The 23,610-nt window shown below is 37.2% G+C and overlaps 1 protein-coding gene across 2 annotated transcripts in view; it reads left to right on the forward strand.

Moving 5' to 3' along the window:
• MINDY3 (MINDY lysine 48 deubiquitinase 3) overlaps positions 1 to 23,610 on the forward strand; it is a 50,184-nt gene that overhangs the window by 22,324 nt on the left and 4,250 nt on the right. For both annotated transcript variants that reach the window (XM_069859564.1, XM_069859565.1), the window contains 3 exons: positions 941 to 1,021; positions 18,177 to 18,249; positions 19,115 to 19,187. In XM_069859564.1, coding sequence (XP_069715665.1) covers positions 941 to 1,021; positions 18,177 to 18,249; positions 19,115 to 19,187 — 227 coding nt within the window. The remainder of the gene's footprint in view (positions 1 to 940; positions 1,022 to 18,176; positions 18,250 to 19,114; positions 19,188 to 23,610) is intronic.

Genomic DNA, 23,610 nt, shown 5'->3' on the forward strand with positions numbered 1-23,610 from the left:
ATTGGAACATTATTGCACCTATTTAATATAGCTGGTTATGTTTTTACTAAAATAATGTTTCATGCAAGTTACGTAGATAGTTATAAAATTGTCAAGTCCCAAAGTGCCTTGCTATTGTGAATGCGGCAGTTTTACTGTTCACTTTTTATGCTATCGCTGTCTTCCATTTAAAATAAATAGCCGTAAGTAAAAATGGTAAAGCTACTATTAAGTAATTGTATTCTGACTATAATATGTTCAAGACCTAAAAGTTACTTTATGTATTCAGTCTTGAAAATGACTATAGCTGAAGTTCAGGCTAGTCCATATTGTTGTTTCTTGTTGTGATGCAGAATTTCTTGATTTAAGGCTTTTATTTCAGAAATTTTTTGCTTTACCAATGCTGCTTTTGAAACAGCATTAATACTCCTAATTTTGAAAGTATTTTGATTGTTCTGTTCTTTCTTTTCAATTTCTATTGAATTTCCTTAACTTAGTCCAGGGTTAAAGAGAATTACATAGTTTGCAGAATGTTGGTGAATTGTCTGTAACTAACAGTCCATTTAATAAATGTGTCAATTCTGAATTGATTCATCTAAAACCAGCTAACAAGTCAAATGGACTTCTACCTCATTTAGCATTTGATTGTAGTATTGTTAAGCATAGGAGTACTTCTGTGCAGTGTTTGAAACTTGTCTCCAAGACTGAAATAAGGAATGTTGTCGATGCCAGTTTCACCCTGACGTCTTATTTCAGTTAATTACCATAAGCTGTGTTGTCTTCCAAGACAACAGGAATCAGTGATCAAAATTAGAATCTAAGAATTTGACAATGTTTTTTCATTTTATTGAAAGTTAGTTTTCAGAGCACTTTGGACTTTGCTAACAAAATTGTCATTAGCTTGGTCACTATCTAGATGAGTTTTCTGGATTTAATTTCTGTTTCTAATTTTGTTATTTAGGTTGGTTCCTATTTGAAATCTCCAAAATTTCCCATTTGGATACTTGGCAGTGAAACTCACCTCACAGTCTTTTTTGCAAAGGTATGTTAGGTGTGAGTTTTGGAAACCTTGGGTAGATAAACACCACATAAATTCAAAGTTCGCATCTTGCTGCAAAGCGAATTTCATGTAGCTTTAATATAAAATTGTAGTCGGCAAACCTTTTAATTAAACCTTCCCTTGAAGGCAGAGTAGTAAAAATGGTTTAATGATGTCTCAAACTCTAGTGAAGTCTTTCGGTTCTAGCTTAATTTATTGGGCTGGGGGAAGGATATGCTTCAGAACATCGCAGTTGGGGTAAGTATTCTCTTAAATTTCTGTAGTACAAGAGAGAGAGAAAATAGGAAATTTTTATGTGTAGGTGCCTGCTGGTAGCTTGATCTCCATGGCAGTGCTTTCACAATTTTTAATCTATGGGGTTTTTTTCCTAGATTAAAAATAGATATCAGGACTGTTAAGAAATTCCTTATATTTATTCTGTCAGATGTGTTATGGTAATCTGAGGAACACATAACATGTTTTTGAGATGGGTTCTCAGTTTAAAATCTTAAACTAAAAGTTATGAGGAGACACAGCATCTTTGGGCTGAAGACCATGCTTGAACCTTAAAGTGAGAAAGAAAAAAAAAAAAGGACTAAAACATGTAATTGGACTTAAACTTCTCTTGTGACTGCTGCACATGAAATAGCCTTAATGGTGACAGCTGAGTCAATTCCTAGTTTTAATGAAAGTCTACTGGTGGATCAGCAATTTCCCTTATAAAATCTCTGTTATTTATCTGCATGGTTTTCTCCACATCTTGATTGTCAAAACCTTATTTTACTGCAAGGAATTTGAGGCGGAGAAAAATTACTTCAGAAGTAATTTCTTCCTTAAAACTGCAATTTTGATGGAAGCACATTTTATTGAAGACAATATTTTCCTTGGACTTAGTTGACCTGTCATCAGCTAAACAATTACAGTTAGATATTGTGGAGGCAACCATGCAGAGAAAACAAACTAAAATGCAGTGGATAATCTCCTGTACAAAATAGGGAAAACATAAGAACACTCATTAGAATGTTTTGATCCACTGTCACCCACTTCAGTGGAAGTGTTCTTTCTAGACAAAAGAAAAGAGAATCTGGGAACATCTGAAATGAAGCTTCACCTCGCATCTCCACACTTTAATTTCCAATATAGACTGTATTGAGCAAACATACTACAGCTTGTTGTGCAGATGAGTATGTAATGAACTGGAGAGGAGATACAAACATTTGTACTACCTAAGTAGTTAGTTCTTCAGAACTCTAATACTTTTGTCTATCATAGTAGAACTGCAAAAACTCGTGTAAATATTGGGAAGGAGGGGCAAATATTAGCAGGGAGCCGTAATTAGTACCAGCATATTTTCTTTCTTTCAAATGCAACTATGTGTGTATAAGGCCAGAAACTTGCTTGTTACTCAGCAATCCAAATTTAATGTTTACTGCAAAAATTAGGGTGTCCGTGGACTTTGCATTTGCAACGAGGTAGATTCTCCCTGAAAAAGTGAATATGTAGGTTCTCCATAGGCAACTGAATCCAAGCAGTAGTCATTTCTGCCTCTCCTTGCCCTCCTTCCTTTCAGCGAATAAGAAAACTTTCAAATGGCTTCAAGCCAACAGAAATAAACAAGGAAGCTCTCATCTGACACACTTAAGTATTGCTGCGTGCTCCATCAGATGGTGCTAATGCAAATATACAGTATTGTAAATGTCCTCTAAAAATCAACTTTAAAGTTAGTCGATTTTTTTAAATGTTATTATAGGGAAAAGAGTGCAAAGTGGGGCAGCTTTAAATTACCTAATGTCGGGATAAGTCTGTGAGGCTCTGAATCAAATGCTGCATGGTCAGGTCTTAGTTATTTTTGTGATGCTCGTAACATGGGAAGTTATGACAAGCTGAGACTATTCAGAACTTTTAGGAATGTCGGAGTGTGGTCAGACTCTGTATATAAGAATAACAACAGGTTGAAATGTTACAATAAAATGTTTCAGTGCAAACAACAGAAAGGACAACAGCAAGTTAATAGCAGCTTTCTAAATATTAATGTCTTCTGACTTGCAAACTTGCATGGCCTGAAAGTGTGAATTTGAGATTCTAAAAGTGAAAAGGCAGCATGGAATGAGTGTCTGTCTAGTGATTTCAGGTGATTGAAACTATCCATGTGAACACTTTGGAGCTGTGTAAGGTTTTCAGAAATTTGTATGATCTGTTCCCAGGTCTCAGAGCACACAGGCCCCAGCAGAATCAGCTGTCCTTTTTCGGTTACAGCATTGTACCATATCTAGACTTGAAGAATCTGATAAGCAAAGGAAATTCCTAGCTGAGGCATCTGAATAAGTTACAAATAGGAGAAAGTGTGCCTGTTTTGCGGTGTTAGGACTGTACTTATGGGTTTGGATTACATTTTTTAGCTTTTCAAAGTTTGATCACTGTAACCTGTTCTACGTTTTCTCGGGGCCTTTCTTCAGCAACCTTCATAGTATTGTCTCTCAGAAGAAAGAACATTCACTTCACTTCCTTAACAATCTTTTTGATCAAAGTTCATCAGAGGGACACCTGAGCAAGCACTGACACTGCTAGAGGAGATCCTGAATTTAGGTCAGTGGTGTTTATGAGAACTGGGCTAATGGGGAGTGTTATTGGATGCAGCATTTAATCTCATAACACCAACACAGAATGTCAATGGCAATGAAAGAAAATAAGATGCATGTGTGAAACATCAGCCATTGCTAGTATGTGTTAACCCTGCAAGAATAACCTATGTATGTCCAAATAAATTACACTTATCCTTTAACTTACAAACTCTTCTACTTTGGGAAGGTAGTGACAGATGTTCCTTAGGTTTTTTCCTCCCATGACCACTGAATGCAGATAACCAGATTTTGAAAAAAAATCTTTCCTCATCAGAGAAGAAATCAAAATCAGATTTTGAAGAATTCCACTTCAGGAAATGGTTACAGAGTGGGTGGTTTTAGAGACTTTAGTTTCTAAGAGTAGATGGAACTGATTCTGGTTGGGGCAGTCTGAGTATCTAGTATAAAGAGTATAGACATACGGGGCAACTGTAGAATTAACTTCTGGGCTAAAACAGGGATTAAATTTTCTGTGTGCTGATTAAGAGCAGGGAGACAAATGCTGCTCTGTTCTTGTCAATAGCTCGAACTTTGCTAAATCAGTAGTGAATCTTCAAATATTTCTAGTAGCTCTTAATTTAAGAGCTCCTTTCTGCAAGAAAAGACTCCTTTCTAAAATGAGCGTTAGAGTAGGGTGTTTCCTATGGTATCTGTGAGCCCTCAAAGACAATTGAAGTTACTTTACTGATTGTTTTAAGCTTCAAAGTATAAATGTTATTGCTAAATAAATTTAAATTATTAGATTTTTCCTAAACTTTTTGTTGTAGGAAAAGAGAATGTGTGATGCAACGGTGTATGGGGGCATATTTGTTTTTAATGAAATAAGTTCATGACATCAATTTATCCAAAGCCATGGTGGCTTTATTTTCTCTGATGATAACAAATCTGGAGCGCTGTCATTTATGAAATGTCTGTATTTCTATTTCTCGGTTTTTTTCATTAGAAATGTAGGTTTGGCTTTAAGTGAAGGTAGCTTCTATGAGAAACTTTAATCATCATACAATTTTTGACTTTGCTTGGGAGAAAAATCTCTGTCTTTTATTTTCCTGTTTCCCACATTGCTGGAATGAGTAGCCAACAGCGATAGCTGCAAGGAGAAATCAGATCTCTGTCTCCTCTTAGTTCTTGATGGTCTGTGCTTCAACTATAGTAAAAGAATTTTCAAAATAGTGGAGAAACCAAAGCTCGTCAGTGTGGCTGTACCAACTTTCTACAGGATATGTTCTTTTTCATGTGTTGCACAAGATTCGGGAAAGAAGAAGAGGTTGTGAAGAACCCAGGTATGTCCTCTCCAGTCCAAGAGATGAAGAACTAATTCTGGTTTTGCTACCTCTGTGACATTCTTTCAGGCCTACAGAGTGTCATGGAGAACCCTGGACTTTAAAGAGTGTGATGAGCAGAGGACAACAAAAGGTTGAGTGGGAGAATTGAGGTGTACGTGTCTATGGTAGGCAGGCAGAGCTGATCTGCAGAGCTAGAAAGTTAAGGCTCAGAGATCACTGTGCCGTAAGAAAAGATGTTACAAGGCCAAATTATATTCTAAAGAGAGAGACTGGAAACACTGTGATTACAACATCTTAAATCAAAGGGACTCAAGGCACTGTACTAAAATTTTCAGGATTTTAGTGGGCATGACTTGGTTTCTCTGGTTTTAAGGTTGATGATACAGGGTCATTACTCCATCTTCCAGAGTCATGTAGGACTCTAGTTACTCAGGATTTGGTGGTCTTTGAGATATTACTAGAAGGATGGAGTGTGATCTGAGTCCCTGCCACACAATTAAAAAGAGGCCTTGAAGTTGAGATCCAGATATACACTTTTTTTTTTTAGCCTACTGTAGTAACTAAAAACGTAGAGCTAGGAAGGGAAAGCCATAACTATGTAATTGTAATCTAACACCACACAGTTGACCTTTAATGACATTGGAATTCAGTAATATACCATACATGTTGAGGAAATTGCATGTGAAAAGTATTAAAGAGCAGTGTGATGATCTTCCTGAGGTTGTGCGATAAAAGTTGATGTCTCTGAACGCTGACAAAACAAATCCTTGCGCAGTGGTGAGCTTTTTGACTCTTAGTTGCAAAAACTCTGAAGTGAGTACATTTAGGAATTAGATCAAGATCCTGTAATGCTTGTATTGCTCATTAGAAGGTGCTGTGCATCCCATAATGAGTAGCAATTGTGAGGACTTATTACTCAGATCATAAAGAAGTAACTCAGTCATGAGATTTTGTTATCCTTAGTGTTGAGCCTTAGAAATTGTAGTGTAGAGGTCATTAAACTGGGAGACAAAAGACTCTGAATGTTAACCTAACCAATTATTTGGGATTTACCATCCTGTAAGAATTGTATTCGCTGTGCTTACCATGATTCTCTGGCTATTTTCAGTCATTTAGTCATATCTATATGTTCTCTGAAGTTTCAGAACATTTTTAACATTCATCCCATTATATGCAGCTTTCACAATGATCATTTAAGGGCATTGTTTGTGGTTGGCTGATACAGAGCATGAAATGTAATTGTATATGCCCCTAAGCACGTAAGCAAATTGCTTCCTTTTGGGAAAAGATTTCCCATCCATCTGTTTTCTTTCAGAGGGGGAGGTTCAGTTTTATTTATAAAGTATTTGAGAGTAGGGCTGCTTAAATGATATCACTTTTCATGTGTGTGTTTGAGTTGTTCCAGTTTTTGTGTCGCTGAATTCTTTCTCCTGAAATGTCACATATTTTGATGCTGATTTGTGCTGAGGTAGATGACAGAATGACTTTGTACTGACTCTTCAAATGCTATTTCCGAGCCTGGATAAAAACTTGTAAAATGGGGCAAGGATTAGTTCTAGCAGTTTCAGTAGGAACTTATGAGCTGGCAAAATCTAGATGTAAAAATAAAGCTACCGCTTGTTGCATGAGATGCCCTCTGAAATAAAGGGAAGAAAGAGGGGTGAAAGAAGGAAGGAAAGAAAGACAGTGCAGTGAAGAGAGTCTTCTCTAGATCCTCAGATGAAAACTGAAAGAATTTCCCATGGTCTGCTAAGCTCTCAATTTAATGTATTGTAGAAGCACTTCCAAATTTGACAATTTAAAAAGAAAATGTGCTTAAGTAATGACCATGAATATCCCTTTAAACTTTCTAGAAAAATAATATTACTTAATCAAGTTTATTTTAAATACAGTTAGGTAGAAAAGTTATTCTAGTAGTCATCTATTGATTCGGTTTTCCATGTTCCTTATTTCCTTCAAAGCATATGCTCTCTTTACTTTTTCTGCTGAATTTGCATTTCAGTTGGTGAAGGAACAAACTTGTCTGATTTTTAAAGATTGGTAGTAGGCTACGGGAACATATTTGAGACTAATGTGCAGTCACATCTATGAAACAAAATTATGAGTAACTTAAATGATATATTGAACAGGCTGGACCGCTGGACTGAGTCCAATGGCATGAGGTTTAACAAGGCCAAATGCCGGGTCCTACACTTGGGGCACAACAACCCTATGCAGTGCTACAGACTAGGAGAAGTCTGTCTAGAAAGCTGCCTGGAGGAGAGGGACCTGGGGGTGTTGGTTGACAGCCGACTGAACATGAGCCAGCAGTGTGCCTAGGTGGCCAAGAAGGCCAATGGCATCTTGGCTTGTATCAGAAACGGCGTGACCAGCAGGTCCAGGGAGGTTATTCTCCCTCTGTACTCGGCACTGCTGAGACCACTCCTCGAATCCTGTGTTCAGTTCTGGGCCCCTCACCACAAGAAGGATGTTGAGGCTCTGGAGCGAGTCCAGAGAAGAGCAACAAAGCTGGTGAATGGGCTGGAGAACAGGCCTTATGAGGAGCGGCTGAGAGAGCTGGGGTTGTTTAGCCTGGAGAAGAGGAGGCTGAGGGGAGACCTCATTGCTCTCTATAACTACCTGAAAGGAGGTTGTAGAGAGGAGGGTGCTGGCCTCTTCTTCCAAGTTACAGGGGACAGGACAAGAGGGAATGGCCTCAAGCTCCGCCAGGGGAGGTTTAGGCTGGACATTAGGAAAAATTTTTTCCCAGAAAGGGTCATTGGGCACTGGAACAGGCTGCCCAGGGAGGTGGTCGAGTCACCTTCCCAGGAGGTGTTTAAGGCACGGGTGGACGAGGTGCTAAGGGGCATGGTTTAGTGATTGATAGGAATGGTTGGACTCGATGATCCGGTGGGTCTCTTCCAACCTGGTTATTCTATGATTCTATTCTATGATTCTATTATCTCTGAAAGTTAGTTACCTACATTTTTAATGGATTTGATTGTAGTGTTGAATGTGTAGAGCAACTGTTGTGAAAAGTGCACAATGCAGTACAGAAAAGGTAGTTCATTTAGTGCCCATTTGTAGGCAGAGCAGTGCTGAGGAGTGCTTTTTTAGAATTAGCATCAATTACTTTCATATGTAAACAGAAGTTGGGGACTTGGAGTTTAATGGGTTGGGTCCTGCCCAATAAAAGTACTTGTTAGCATCTAGAAGGATCTGTACCCTCCTGTGTCAGGAAGGGAGGGCAAGAGCAACGTCTAGTTTGGACGTATCAAATGAAAGGCTGATTTTTTTTGAAGAAACACATTTTGATTTTTTTCTTTGCTTTTGGTAGTATATGCAGAGTGACTTGTGATTAGCAAATGCGTCAAAGATATTGCTTAGTGCAATTTTATATGTCACTGTGTCAAGTAAATGCTGGAAGTCAACACACTGCCTAGAAACAAAGGCCGGGAACATCATTGTGTCATTTGGTCTCCCTTTTAGATGTGAAACCAATGTTGCTTCCAGCTATATCTGGTACAGTAGCAAAGACATTGGGCTTGAGTCATCACATGATGAGTAGATACTATGTTTTTCAAATTTGCAGGAATAGGGGTCCTGGGTCATTATTAAAATATGATTAATAAATTGACAGAGATTTTAGTAGCATTGCTGGTTTTAAATATCAATCAAAATTACATTCACAGAAACATGCTGCATAAAAAAATATTATTCCTTATTCCAAGTCAAGTGAAAAACAAAATGCTGATGGGTTTTTCCTCCTTAATTTGCTTCTTCCACTAGTCATGTGCTCTGGCCTTTCCAGGTAGAAAGTCCTACTCAATTCTGCTACAATTATCACTTCCGTTCCATTTTCAGCTGTATTAAATAGTGAAGTAGTTTTTATGCTGTTTCTCCAATAACAGTGCTTTGGAACACAGCCATCCAGTGAGTACTGACCTGAAGTTTTCTTAAATGTAACTTTTGTAATACAGTGTGCTTTTGTACATTGCATTAGTTTGGGTTCCCCTGCTGGTGACTAAGTATGTCCATTTCGCTTGATGCATTAATGCTTACCAGTTGCTATCTTGATTTTGCATTTGGCACATGCTTTTTCTTTTGCAGCTATTCCAGTTTGCTGGTAATGTTCTGGAATTAGGTATTTTATAGATATATATCTTTGCATAATTGATTAACAGACACCTTCCTTCTGTTAGGTTTTTACTACTGAGTATTATGCAGCACAACTTAAAATCCTTTCGATGTCTCATGGCCTCCAAGTTGTGTATGCGTTAATGTCTAGCTCACAGTAGATCTTGGCTTGAAAAATACAACTCTGCTTCAGAGCCCTTTTCTCATTTGAATGATTATACCTTGACTTCTTAGTGTTCAAAATTATTTTATACCTTTTTATACTGGATGTATTTGGATTTTTTTCAGACTTCCCTAAAATAATAATACTGTTCCTTTTATTGGAGCACTTTTGATAGTGGTGCAGGTATTATTACACCCTAATTAATTTGTCGTTCATCCAGTATTTCTGAGGAGTTACGGGGAGAGGCATAAAATTCTTTCATTCCCTTAAAGGCCTTCTGAGGTCTTAGGCCAAATGCTTTGACTGGTAGACTTAGTGCACTTCTGTTTCCTGCTGGTTTACAGGTTATTGAATAGTATGCAAAAAAAATGAGGAGGTAAATATGAGTTTTCTTAATAGTTAATCTGACATCAAGTTAAGAATGGAAAGAAAGTTGTTGGTTAAATACAGTAGAATACTCCTTTCCAGAAAGGATATCAATGCAATGGCTTGCTTCAGTGAAGCAATGGCTTCACTTCAGGCTTTGGCATGACTGTGTACTTATGAAAGAGATAAGGCAGAGGTAAAAAATATGTTGTTCTAGTCATAAGATGCAGCTTCAGCGCATGGGGGGAGGAAAAAGCTGAGTTTAGTTTCTGTCCTTTTCAACAAGTTTGTATGCATGATTATCAAGTTTTCCAAACCAGTACAGGTCAGTAAATAAACAAATTTATGACAACAAATAGTGTATTCATAATCAGGAGTTATCTTCATGGAATCATTCCAGAAATGGAATTTTAAAAGAGAAATTATTATTGACTCATTTCCACGTGGGATTTTTTTTTTTAGTGAGTCATAAAATCTAACCCAGTATTCCAAAATATGGAATTTAATATGCTTGTAGTATCACACTGAAGAGATATGACAAGTAAGTAGAATGAATAATTTCTCCCCATATTCCATGTATCCTTATAAGAGGTAATAAGTAGAAATCATAAACTTTGGTGGTGACAGGCTCGCGCCGTCCATTCTTTGCTCTGCAAGCCACCTTCTTTTTTATTTTATCGTATCTGCTTATTACAGCCTAATAACTGCAGAAATTATTTACCATATAATGATATTGGTAATATTATTTTAACATTTTTAGTGAGACTTGGAATTGGAAATGTAATATTCACTATGTGACCAAATGGCAATTGTGGAATTAGCAGATGAACTGATGGTATGCCCATCGTGTCTTCTGTTTGTGAAAGTGAATCTATATGAATGGCTGTTCATCTGTGCTTCCCTATTATAAACACATATTCTAGATGAGTTAATCAGATTCTTTCTTTCCTTTAAAATTTTTTTCTCTGAAAAAGGAAAATGTCACAAAGTCATAAATATATGTTCCCTTTTGACAATGTATTACAGACCTAATGAAGTAGTTTCAAATATAGTTACTGAATGCCTATTAAAGATATTTTGTATTCAAGTGTTCTTGGCCGAAACAGCAAGGGAATTATTTTTGTGGTCATTTTCTCTCTCTCTGCATTCTTTTTTCCCCAAAATGTCTGAAGACCAGATGTTCTTTCTTAGCAGGGCATCATGTACCCTTGGGAAGTGGAAGATGACATCTTTTGTTCACTGTTCAGCCTCCTTTATTCCCGTATTCCCCAACCCTACTGAGATAGATGCAGGAAACTAGAAACAGTAAATAAGACTGGCAGCATGACAACATATGCCTCAGTAATATAGACATTCTTTAAAACAGCAAGAGCTGTAGTCGTGTTTTGAAATATCATGCCAAACTCTGGCTTTTGCAAAACTTCCCAGCTGCCTAATAAACTTGTGACATGACAGACTGAACTTGTATGCAGATTCTGTATGTTTCCAGGAGACCTTAAGTAATTTATAAATGGCAAGAACCTGGTTGAAATCAGTTCAGGTTGTAGCTGTTGTTTGATCCAGAGAACCTTATTCTGTGTGACAGTTGTTGAATCCTTGGGAACATTAGGGTGAATCCATATACAGCATCTCACTTCATCCTTTACAACTACAATCACAAATGTCCTTAGGAATCCATTTCTAATCACTTTTTGAGACACATTCAAATATTTAATCCCTGTATTGTTTCCTTTCATACTGATAGCAACTTTGTTGTGTACAGAGTAACATTTTTGACCTCGTTGATAAGGCAGCTATACTTTCAGGTTTGGAAATGTGAATGAATGAATTGAAAGTCTAAATGCGGAAAGAGGAAAAAAAATGCAAAAAAAGGTGGGGGATGATGACTGTCTCTGACAGAGGAAGTTTTTAACTCTTCCTAGCAGAGGTGAAACACGTTTAGTGATATTTAAGATACTGCTTTAATTTTCTATATTTATTTCTCTGCTTATATAATATCAGAAGTAGCATTTGGTTAGCTATCTGAATAATAATTTGTTCGTTTCTAAAACTGAAGTTACCTCATTTCAGTATTTAAGTGCATTTTTTCCAGTGTTGGTTTTACATAAGAAAGATATGAAATATACTAATATATTTTAGTTTGTGTTACAGGGAGGCCAATGTCATTTTGGTTGATTAATTGACAGTTTAGGGAAACTTTGTATGCATTTATGTATGCACTTTAGAAACAACTGTTTTGTTTAATACAGGGGTGCCAGAGTTGCCAGTCTTGGACTTGAATAAGTTAAAGATGCTTCAGTGTGGAAATACTGAGACGGTGGAGATGTACTTAGGAAACATGTTAAGTAATTGCCTATGCATAGTTAAAAAAAGTGATGCAATTGGTATGATGTAAGGTAGGCTTTACTGTGTAACACAGCTTTAAGGAGAAAAACAACACAAGTTTTGTATTAATTAAAGGAATACAAATGCTGTTTTCCATAGAATTATAGAATCATAGAATAACCAGGTTAGAAGAGACCCACCGGATCATCGAGTCCAACCATTCCTATCAAACACTAAACCATGCCCCTCGGCGCCTCGCCCACCCATCCCTTAAACACCTCCAGGGAAGGTGACTCAACCACCTCCCTGGGCAGCCTGTTCCAGTGCCCAATGACCCTTTCTATGAAAATTTTTTTCCTAATGTCTAGCCTCCCCTGGCGGAGCTTGAGGCCATTCCCTCTTGTCCTGTCCCCTGTCACTTGGGAGAAGAGGCCAGCACCCTCCTCTCTACAACCTCCTTTCAGGTAGTTGTAGAGAGCAATGAGGTCTCCCCTCAGCCTCCTTTTCTCCAGGCTAAACAACCCCAGCTCTCTCAGCCATTCCTTATAAGGCCTGTTCTCCAGCCCCTTCACCAGCTTTGTTGCTCTTCTCTGGACTCGCTCCAGAGCCTCAACATCCTTCTTGTGGTGAGAGGCCCAGAACTGAACACAGGATTCGAGGAGCGGTCTCAGCAGTGCCGAGTACAGAGGGAGAATAACCTCCCTGGACCTGCTGGTCACACCATTTCTGATACAAGCCAAGATGCCATTGGCCTTCTTGGCCACCTGGGCACACTGCTGGCTCATACTCAGTCGGCTGTCAACCAACACCCCCAGGTCTTTCTCCTCCAGGCAGCTCTCAAGCCAGACCTCTCCTAGTCTGTAGCACTGCATAGGGAAATGTTCAAGGCCAGGTTCTATGGGGCTGTGAGCAGCCTGATCTGGTGGAACATGTCCCTGCCCATGGTAGTGCAGTTGGAACTGAATGATCTTTAAGGTCCCTTACAACCCAAACCCAAATGATTCTGTGTTAGAAGTTTTACTTTCCAGATGGACAGGCTGACAGTCTGCACACTGTGGGTTTCTCTGTTATTAATTTTTGCTCTCTGGTTCGTGCTTGCCTCTCCCCCACAGCCTCACCCCGCCCTTGGACCATGCAGGCTCCTTTTTCTGTCTGGGTAGAATGGGTGGAAAAGGATTTGAATGAGTAGTCCATATGTAGCTGTTTGTTCTGCTGCATTGAGAACTCTTCCATTTGCAGTGCCATCGAGGTGCTGCAGGTACTGTAGAGTAAATGCAATTCTTCCACTCTTATTCACAGAGTGCAACTAGAGCCAGTTTGCTTCCTTTCAGCCACCTTGTTGAAACAAATTGCTTACTGTAAATGTTTCTTCTCCACCACCATCTCTACCTCGTGCGGAACACTTCCAGATAAACTATGTCATCTTTTGCCATTCTGAATTGCAAGGCCTGTATTTTATTTTCTGACCTGAGATGAGAACTGCTACCCTGGGGGTAGTATGCTTCCTTTTGTGTCTTTTCCCTGTCTCATTCAAGGAAAGGATTTCAGTTGTCTTTGTGAATTGTGGATAGACCCAAAATTCTTCTTCAAGGCTGAGGAGGATGCTGTATATGATGTTTGACACCTGCCATTCATTTTTGTCCCTCTTCCGCACACACAAATACCTGTTATAATAACCCACCACTTGTCTCCTGCAATGGCCCACCTGACGAGAGCCAAGCACACAGTCACTGGTCTGGGCCTGTGCCTGCGGTGTTGGAATGGTTGTCTACATGTTGCCAAGCACAGCAGTTCACAGCAGGTTTCTGCCTTCCCTCTTGGTGGGCGCACAGACCTCTGTTTCCTACCTCCCTGGCTTCTAGTTTCAGCAACCAGTCGGGAGGCTCCACTCCCTCTGTAAAATAACATTTAAATTGAGTAATGGATTCACAAGTCAGCTAGTGAGACGGGAATTGGTTTCATAGATCCCATCAACCTTATTTTCTTGGGAAACCATTTTGGAAAAGTTGTTGGCATGAAAGCCACTGATTAGAGCATGGAAAAATACACACTTTTCTGTGTAATACAAGAGTGTATTAAATAATCTTCATTTGTGTAGATCAGAGTACATTATGACAAGTTAAATGGTTGATAAATCATCAATGTTTCTATATTGTCTTTAGCAAATTTTTAAGAACAAAGCTAGTACTGCAATACGTAATTCTGCATATTACTTAACAGCCGTAGTATAGAACTGCAGAGCAGTCCATATGCAAACAGATTTCCTTCTTAAGGGCCAGAAGTCTTTCGGGGCAGATCTTTGTAAAACTTCATAGCTAGGATGTCAGTGTAGCGTAGCCAATGTGTTCTGCTTTTGATTTGTAGAATGAAAACTTAAGAAGAGTACTTTTTGCCTCTGAGGGTAAATGTGGGATCTTAAAATAACTGGTATTGCTGATGAGAAAAGCTTTTCAAAGTAATATGAAGTGACTTGTTTGTATATCACAAGAGCCAGCGAGTGAGACCTGAATTTTGGGACATGTTATACTTAGCATTGGGAATAATTATTAAAATTAACTGTTGATGGGATTCCCTTATAAGGATGTTTCAGTGCATGGAATACATCAAAATACAATTCATAAGGCTGAGGTAGGGGGTATGTTTTGGCACATATAATGAAATATCAGCTTGGGCAGCTGCAGTATGTTTTTGTTAAATGTTTGTCATGTTTTCAGCTTTGCTGCCTGAAGGAGGTATGTTACTTTTTTTCCTCTTAGATGCAAATACATGGAGTACTGAACTTTTAAAGTTTTCTGTCTACTGGAAATGAATGATCTGTTAAGTTTGAGGATGCATGGGATTTGTACATACAGGATTAAAATCTTGCTTTTTAACTATTTATAGGACAACAGTCACTGTGAAAAGTTAGAATTATTTTGAAGAAGAGGGGTGGGGGCTTTTGTCATCTCTCTAAGGCAGTTTAGAGCATCATTAAATAACATTTAATGAATAAAAAGCATTAATATGTAATAACTGGGAGACTTTACCGTATTTAAAAGATCTGTTGAAAGACCTGGAGAATTTTCAGTATCAAGTAATGCATTCAGTGACTTATTCTCCAAGTTCTTCCCATGTACATGTACACTAAAATAATTAAGGTGCTGGAAAATTAAAATGCCAGTAGAAATACACAGTATTTGCAATTGGACTATCAAAAACTATTTGTTTATAGTTGCAGGAGACTTATTTTAAAACATGTTTTGTGTTGCATGAAATCGTTTAAAGTACTATATTAACAAGATAATTTGCAGGGAGGGAGGACAACACAAATGATTCTTATTCTTGGCATGCATTAAGATTTTATGGGAGAAACAGCATACTTGTAAACCAAAGCAGGACTGTGTAGTTTGCATTTGAAATAATATGTCTGTGCAGTTGGAAGTTACTTTGATTATATACTTCCATGCCACGGAAATTCTAAGTGTTATTCCCTGCTACACTGGCTCCACAAACTACTAACTTGTTAGTGAGAACTTACCATACAAATATCCCCTCTTCAGAGATAAATCCTGAATATTTAAACCACTGATCTTTTTGTTGTTAATAAGTTCTGTATGCTATGGCATCATCTGTTTTACACTGAGAACCAATTGCAGTAGTATACTGTAATTCAATGATAGTGAAATTTATTCCTACTTAGTATACTGACCCTCTCAAAATGAAATTTTTCCAATTCTGGAATATTCTAAATTACTTAAGTGTTGGTCACATATCAGATTTTGCAGTGTACGTACTTTATATAATCACATAAGTGTTACCCATCATAACAGAGTATATACTCAACAACTGCACAACTTCATAGATTCTTTGGCATCATGGAACTGGTTGTGTAGAGCTGTAAATGTTACTAAAGCAATATGGTCTCTGCGAAGTACCTGAAAAAAAGTTTAGCACATGTAAACATGAAGTTACACTGTTAAAGTATTCATTTACTTAATGTGTTCTTGTTATTATTCATTTATGAAATCACTGGAATATTTTTAATTGAATAGTGGTTTTGGTCCAAATTGGTTGTATTTATGGATCCTTAAAATTACATTATTGTGATACCGAATTAAAATACAGGCTTTGTATTTCCAGTGTATTAAGCAAGCCATTTACAAGTTGCTCTCACTAGGAGAGACTGGAAGGACAAAGGGACTTTTCCCAAATTAGTTTCTTCTGTACTCTTTCTCACTTGGAACTCTCAGGTACAGGTTGAATAAAGCTGTCACACAGTACAGGAGTTTATGTGCATACCATCCTGCTTCTGACCTGAAGATGGGCTCTGGAGTCCCATCACAGTGAAAGGTGGCCATTGTGCTGCAAGAGAGGCTGTAGGCAGGAGCCAGAAGTAATTTAGTCCTGAAAAGTCTGTCTGGTCTCAGGAGCTAGGAGCATTCCAGCAGACATGATTCACCAGAACCATGTACATCGTGATGTAACACGTTGGAGAGCTTCTTTTTGGTGCAAATTGGCCTTGCAGCTGGACTGGGAATGCTGCTGCATGCAATTCAGTGTCCTGCAGACATGCTGAAAGCTGTTTCTCTCTTGGTGGAGCCACCATTGGAAGTTGCGCACTAGGAGACTTTTCAGAGTGCCATGCCTGCAGTGTGGACACCAGAGCTTCCAGCAACTGGTTCTGCTTCTGCATAGTGTGCTTGTAGGACTGAAGTTTGGTACAAGCTTCATTGCCAGTAAAGATGTGATGTGGATACTCCTTAACAGATCACAGCAAGTTGAATCCTGATCCTTCTGTCCATGCACTGCATTGCTTGCTAATGTAGATGTTTGCGTTGTGCTCAAGTGCCAGTGGAATAGCCCTTTGGAGTGAAATTGTACAATGGACTCATGATCTAGAGCCTTGGAAGGCAGGGTGAACGTCTTCTCATTTTTTTTCCTGGATAATACCAGGTCTTTAAGATCTCTTCCAACCAAACCATTTTTATGATTTCTATGCATCTTTTAATTTTACATTTTCTCATTTATTTTCTGTGCTTTCCTTCTAATGAAGTACTACAGAGTTGCACAGTTTAGACCAGATTTTCTTTTAGCACATACAGGTATCATGAGGGAATGCTGTTATGATTTTCTCATTCAAGAAAGTCTAAATCTTCTTCAGAAAGCAAAGTTGAGCTGAACTGGAAGTAAAAAGAGAAAAAGATTATGTGTACTTTAAAAAACAGTTTAAAGTTACTTTGATTTGTAGCAAATCAGTTTACTTAATACAATATGTACAAAAGCAAGTGTCCTAGAGTTTAATGTTATTCAGAGTAATGTCAGTGATGCCTTTTGTGAGGTTATGTGCTTACTGTTCATAGCATAGGAGGTAACATTACATTTTCACTTCTGCATGAAGGAAAACTATAGAGGGGGTATTGCCAAATGCAGTGTTTCCCTCTGAGCAAGGGTTACGTTTTCCTTTCTATGTGAAAAACAATATAAGTGATTGTAAATTCACAAGAGGAGATGTAGGATTTCAAGTACTCCTACCAAGCAGATTCTGGAGCTCTGTTTTGGAGGAGCATCAAATCTTTGTATCTTTTTAAACTAAAGGATGTCTTGAATGGGTACTTTTCTTGTCCTTTATGCCGCCTTTTGTTTCTCATTAATAACTTCTCAGTTTCACTTTTTCAATAGTAATTTGTTTTGGCATAACACCAGAGGGCTGTGCTTTTTGTTGATTTTATGACAGGAGATAGATATGTGCCTCCGCATGTATTTTGGGAAGCATGATTATACTTGGGATGTAATGCTTGTATTGATCTGCAAGTTTTTTCAATAGCTGCTATTGAAATCATACTTTTACATGCAGCTGACAAATTTGTGTTCTGCCAGTCTGTGAACTTCAAAACATTTTTTTCACAGCTTTCTGTCTGAATAATATTTATGTGCTTCAATGTAAACATAGTGCATTCAATAAATTTCACACATCTACATAAGTTTTCAGATATAAAGAATGATACTATAAATCTCAGTCTCCACATAATACATCCAGTCTTCACTTAGCCTTTGTGCCACAACACCTGCATGAAGAGACTTACAAAAAAATTGTCTAGAAATTTGTGGAATAATCTTTAACATATTTCTTGATTGTTTTACATCACTATCAGCAATATTGCCGATTTACCTTAACTGTTGTCCTGTTGTATTTAAACTTCAATTAATTTAAGGCCTAAAACTGTGTAGTATGGCTGTATCTGAATTAAGAATATACTGAAGGTTTTCTTCTGTTTTGTTTTTTTTTTCTTCTTTTTTTCCCTAAGGATATGGCCCTTGTTGCTCCTGAAGCACCCTCAGAACAAGCTAGAAGGATTTTCCAGACATATGACCCTGAGGGTAATGGCTGTACTTCTTGCTGGAAAAAGATTTTTTTAATTGAAATGTACTATTCAGTAGAGACAAATTCCAAATAGTAATCATTACAGCATTGTGTATGGTACCTCCTCAAAAATAGGACCATTATTTTCTAAAATGTATTCCAAATACTGCACTTTCAAATCTGTTGTAATTTCCATGCCAGGTAATTCGCTGTCTATACCTGAGCTGATTAAGAGAAGGTTTAAATACTTCATAGTTAAGGCAAGAAACTGTGAATACAGTAGTCAATCTACAAGTGACATAAATTTTCTGAGAATTCTCTAGTAAGGGAATTTGTTAGAATTAGAAGAGTTCTTAGAGCATAAGCTTTTTAAACCTTATAAATGTTCTTTTAATTAACTTAATGCAAGATAAAACAAATCATATTTAACCTTTATATTTCATAAAATAACTGATCTGCTATGAATGCGTTCTTCATGAACATTTGAGAACAAAATTATGTGGCATGCACATAAAATTTTCTTATGTTTTGGAAAACTGAGCATGTCTAACACTCGGGTACTGTTTTAACTAATTGAAAGGAGGAAAATGTGCAGTTATACCGAAGTATCTAGTGGAGATTGCTACGAAGAGATTGAATTCTTGGCAAGTAGTAAGCTTCTAAGTGTACAAATGATAAGCCTGTAGTTTCTGTATTGCACTCCTCTTTTTTTTTTTAAAGTGGGAAAGAAGTGTTTAAAAGATATATTTATTCATTCTAGAACCTCACCATTTCTTTGCAAATTTTAGAGATTAAGATGTGCTGTATTTGTATTTTTGAGTAAACTTTGTACTCCTGAAAATGATTTTGTTTTCCTAATGAGAAGCTTTGCTTCTTCTTCAGATAATGGTTTTATACCTGAAAGTCTGCTAGAAGATGTAATGAAGGCACTGGACCTTGTTTCAGATCCTGAATAGTAAGTATAATAAAGCTTAAGTACTACCAAAAAATCAATTAACCACACATTAATTAAAATTCAGGTTTGTTTCTGAATTTTTTCTAGCTTGCATTTTTGGTACAGAATGTTATTTTGAAATGTTTAAGTCAGCTTTGAATTAAATGGAAGGAATTAAAATTTAAAAAGCCTCCAAACTTCTGTAGTGATCACTGGAAGCCAAAAAAGCCACTCAAATCTAGGGTATTACTGTATATTGAGGAGACAGTCATAAATGTATTTCTCTATGTTAATTTGAAGTGGAACTGTGTGACAAAAGAGCCAAACCATCAAGGTATTCAGAAGCAGATTAGCATTGGATTACCACTGAATCCGCCTACAGAGTTTGAAATTGAAACTGCTTCAGTTAGTTTTGTTTCCACCAACACTCAGTACCTTGTAATATTTATATTTGTCATTTGTTTCCAGAAATGATGCCTTGATTCCTAGGATTAGAGTGAAAACTATCAAATGAGAAAGGTAGTTTATTTTAGATCTTAGGTGGACAGACAGGACTAGTATTCAGAGGCAGCAATTAACCTTCATTGTCAAAGCATACCCTGTTTTGCCACTAAATTCTTAACCCAGAAAGGAGAGTGATGTGCTTGAACCTTGTTACACCTCCAAAAGATGGTTCTGCTCTTTCCTAAATGTATGCTCTCATTTATTTGGTCTAAATTGGTTGTTTCTGTAGAATGGATGTGGTGACAACCATCTGAAATTTGATTTATGCTATTTTCTGTCCTTTCAGTTCAGATGTTAAAAAGCACACAAATTTTACTGAGCTGTTTCCTGTGGAGAACAGGAGTGAAAACTTAAATCAAAAGATACCCAGGAAGCTAAACCAAAAGAAAATACAAGACAAACCGTCTACTATTCATATTATGTTAATAAGTGGTGAAATCTACAAAATATATTTTTTAAAAGAAAGAGAAAGAAAAGAGCCTTACTTTAATAAGTCTGAGAAGCTTTCTTTTGGCATTTTTGTTCTGCTGCCTCAAATATGCAAAAATCCTCTACCTGCATTCAGCAGTTTTTCCATTTGCTGTTCAGCCTGCAGGACATTTGTGGCATAGTGCTGGCCTGTTTTATTATAGGAAGAACCAGTCAGAAGGCCTTCTGTATTGGAAAGCCATGGTCAAACTATGGAATATTACTGTACTCTTAAATAAAAATGTAATCTAATATTGCTGTCATGAGGGTCTACTCTGTTTTGGGTCTAGACGTCCTATCTATGCGATGTGGAACACAAGTGTAAATAACGCATTTCAAATTCAGTACAGACTTTTCTGTTTGTTTTTAAGTAAAGTTGAAGGCATTGCTTCCCAGTCAGTGTACTATTTACATCTTCAGTTCAAGAACTAAAAGGAAATTCTTTGTGACCATCTAATCCAAGGGTTTAAGCTTCTCAGAATCTTAAGATGAATAATGGTCAGACCTGCTTAGAGTTTAAGAATTATAGAGGGGAAAACTTTGTTAATGCACATCTGCTCTACAAAGTAGATTAACCATTCCAGCATTGAATGCCATTGCATGTGATTTTAGTAAAATTCTCCAGTATTTTACTTAATAAATCTGAGAACTCAACTCTCTTGCTTTTGTCTGTTTCTAAAAAACATCTGATACTCTTTAGGGCAATTTGAGTATGTTTGCCAGTCTAGGTTTAGCTGGTTTGAAACATTTCATCCAGTCTGTCTGTTTGACCAGTGCTGGAGGCTTTTGTCCGCACGCACTTCTCGGCCATAACAGTACAAAGGCTGTGGTATCATCACCCCAACAATCATAACCTCTTCAGTTAAGATGCTAGACTTGGATTTGAAGTGAAGGAAACACATAGGCACACTTGTTTCGGTAGCTCTGCTGTAATATCATTAACATTGAATAGCGTTCGCTATTTGCTGAATGAGGAAGCCTCATTGAAACATACAACAACAAATTTTATTAAATGGGCCTTCCTGCTTTATTTATTTAATTTGTATGCTACCATACTGAAAAATTTAGTATGGCTCTTCATTTTTAAACAGTTCTTGTATGTCATTAGTGAGTATGAACCTTGCTTTAATTTTATTATGTAATTCCAAGTGCATTTTCAAAATTATCTTTACTTAAATCTGCCCTGGTTCTGTTTGCAAACACAGAGTTTTTAGAACTCTGTTACAGCGTTTCAAGAATTTGAGCAGGTTTCAGACAGTTGCTGAAATATCTTTAAGTTTTGTACTTTGAGAGCAGTAAGAATGAACAATAGAAGGTTTAAATCCAGTATCTTGCAAATCCTCAGTTGTACTTTCAGCTGTAGCGAAACTTCTTTTTTTTTTCAAGTCAGTTATTAAATTAACGTAGTTTATAGGATATCACATTCAGTTCTATGAATTTTAAAATTCCTCTTCCAAGGGCCTTAACAGAGCCACTCTCTTAAAAATTGCATAATGTATTCTCTGTCTACTGAGACAGAAACAGAGAAGCCAAGTAATTAACTATATAAATAGTTATTTATAACCAAATATAGTAATTATAACTATAATACATACTATTTAACTATAATAAATAGTACTGTGTTAGGATTAAGAAAGGAAGCTACTTAAAAAATGAAGACACATAAGTGGTAGCTAAAAGGATAAAATGCTTGCATGCAACAATAAACACAAAGAGCTTAGAAAGACACCTTCTGCCTGCAGCCCCCAACAAAAGAGACCAAGATGGTAAAAAAGGCAGCTATGAGAAGCTTTAGGCTGTGTCTTCTGAAAGGAAAAGGTAGTGAAAATACATGAAAAATATAGGGAAGGATCTATATTTATGGGACGTTAAATGTAAATCATTAGAGGAATTTGTATTATGTCTGTGAAGTTTGTCATGATACTGGTGAGGATTTGAAGGTAGAGATTGATATGATAGCTTGCTGCTGATATAGAGGTATTTAAGATAGCAAAAAAAGTGGTTTGGAAGAGCAGCAGAAGTTACTGGAAGACAGGGTAACAGAGAAGTCCCAATATAGTAAGTGTAGATTGATTTCATGTGGGATAAAACAATTCTGATTTTACATACACACTGTTGGGCTGTGAAATGGATATTGCCTTTCAGGAGACAGGTCTTCGATTTAAACTGATCCTCAGTGATAGACATCCAGAGTGGGATTTCTGGCAATTGTGCCGTTGTATGAATGTGTGACGTTCCACTCTGATCTTAAAAGAGAACATTATAGAAAGGTATCAGGAAGGTGACAAGGCTGACTGTAGGTACCAAATGGCATTAGTACAAGGAGGAACTAGGTTAGGACTGTTCAGCTTGGAAAAGAGAGACAGCCGTTGGCATGTAAGACAGATTTCTAAAATCTGGAGTTTAATTATAAATAGGGAAAGATTATTAACTCCTCACAAAAGAAAAATGAGATGTCATCAAACTGAATTACCAGGTGACAGGTTCAAAACAGGAGGAGGCACTTATTCCCAGAATCCATGGTTGTATTTTGATTTTGTGAGTGGAGCTTATTAAATGCCACAAGTCTGTATGGGTTCTATATGTGCCCATTAGGCACATGCATGGAAAGAAGAAATATATATGTTTGTGTTTTAGATACTGCCTGTCACTGACGATGTCTTTGAGCAGCAGACTGCTGGAAATGGGGAGGGTAAACTAAGGATATCACTGTATGTTTGCCCTCTTGTACTCTGTTGTAAGCACCCACTACTGACCAATGTCAGAAATAGGATACTGGGCAAGATGCTCAGTTGGTTTGACCCAGTGAGGACACATTCTTATGTACGGTACAGACTGTAGCTTAGGCAAAAGGATGGGTAGATGCAAATAAATGCTTAAGCAATCGGATGCCTGTAGAAATATATTGCTTAAGTAGAAAAATAAAGTTGTAATTGACATTCATTCGTAGTGACTTGAAATTACACTATTTTCATGCAGTAAGGTTTTCAGATTATTTATTGGTTTTGGCTTCTTTAGTATCAAGGACATGATGCAAATAAGAAATATATCTGTTCATTTTATTTCAGTGTACTTAGAAAATCTTGGAGGCTTTTCAAATCTCCATTTAGAAACAGGTTATGCGGCAGTTACGGAGCTGTATTTAAAAGATGACTGGTTTATGTATCCAAGCTCAAGAATGCTTACAAGATAGCAAAACACCTTTTGGGCTGTAAACCTGTTTTTACATTATATGGGTTTCAAATTATTTTACCAAAAATGGTGGTCCTTTGGAATTATCACTTATTTAATTTAAAATAACACATTACTTTTATTTAAAAATAACCGTGTTTTGGCAACTCACATGCCATTCTGGTGCAGTTGTCACTTAACGATTAAAAATAGCATAGTACTGCTATACTTGGCAGCTAGTACTCTAGTAGCACAGCGTAACTTAGCCATGCAAGAAATAAATATCTTACTCATACTTTTT

The sequence above is a fragment of the Phaenicophaeus curvirostris genome, chromosome 6 (genome assembly GCF_032191515.1).
Source record: "Phaenicophaeus curvirostris isolate KB17595 chromosome 6, BPBGC_Pcur_1.0, whole genome shotgun sequence".
Classification (NCBI taxonomy): Eukaryota; Metazoa; Chordata; class Aves; order Cuculiformes; family Cuculidae; genus Phaenicophaeus; species Phaenicophaeus curvirostris.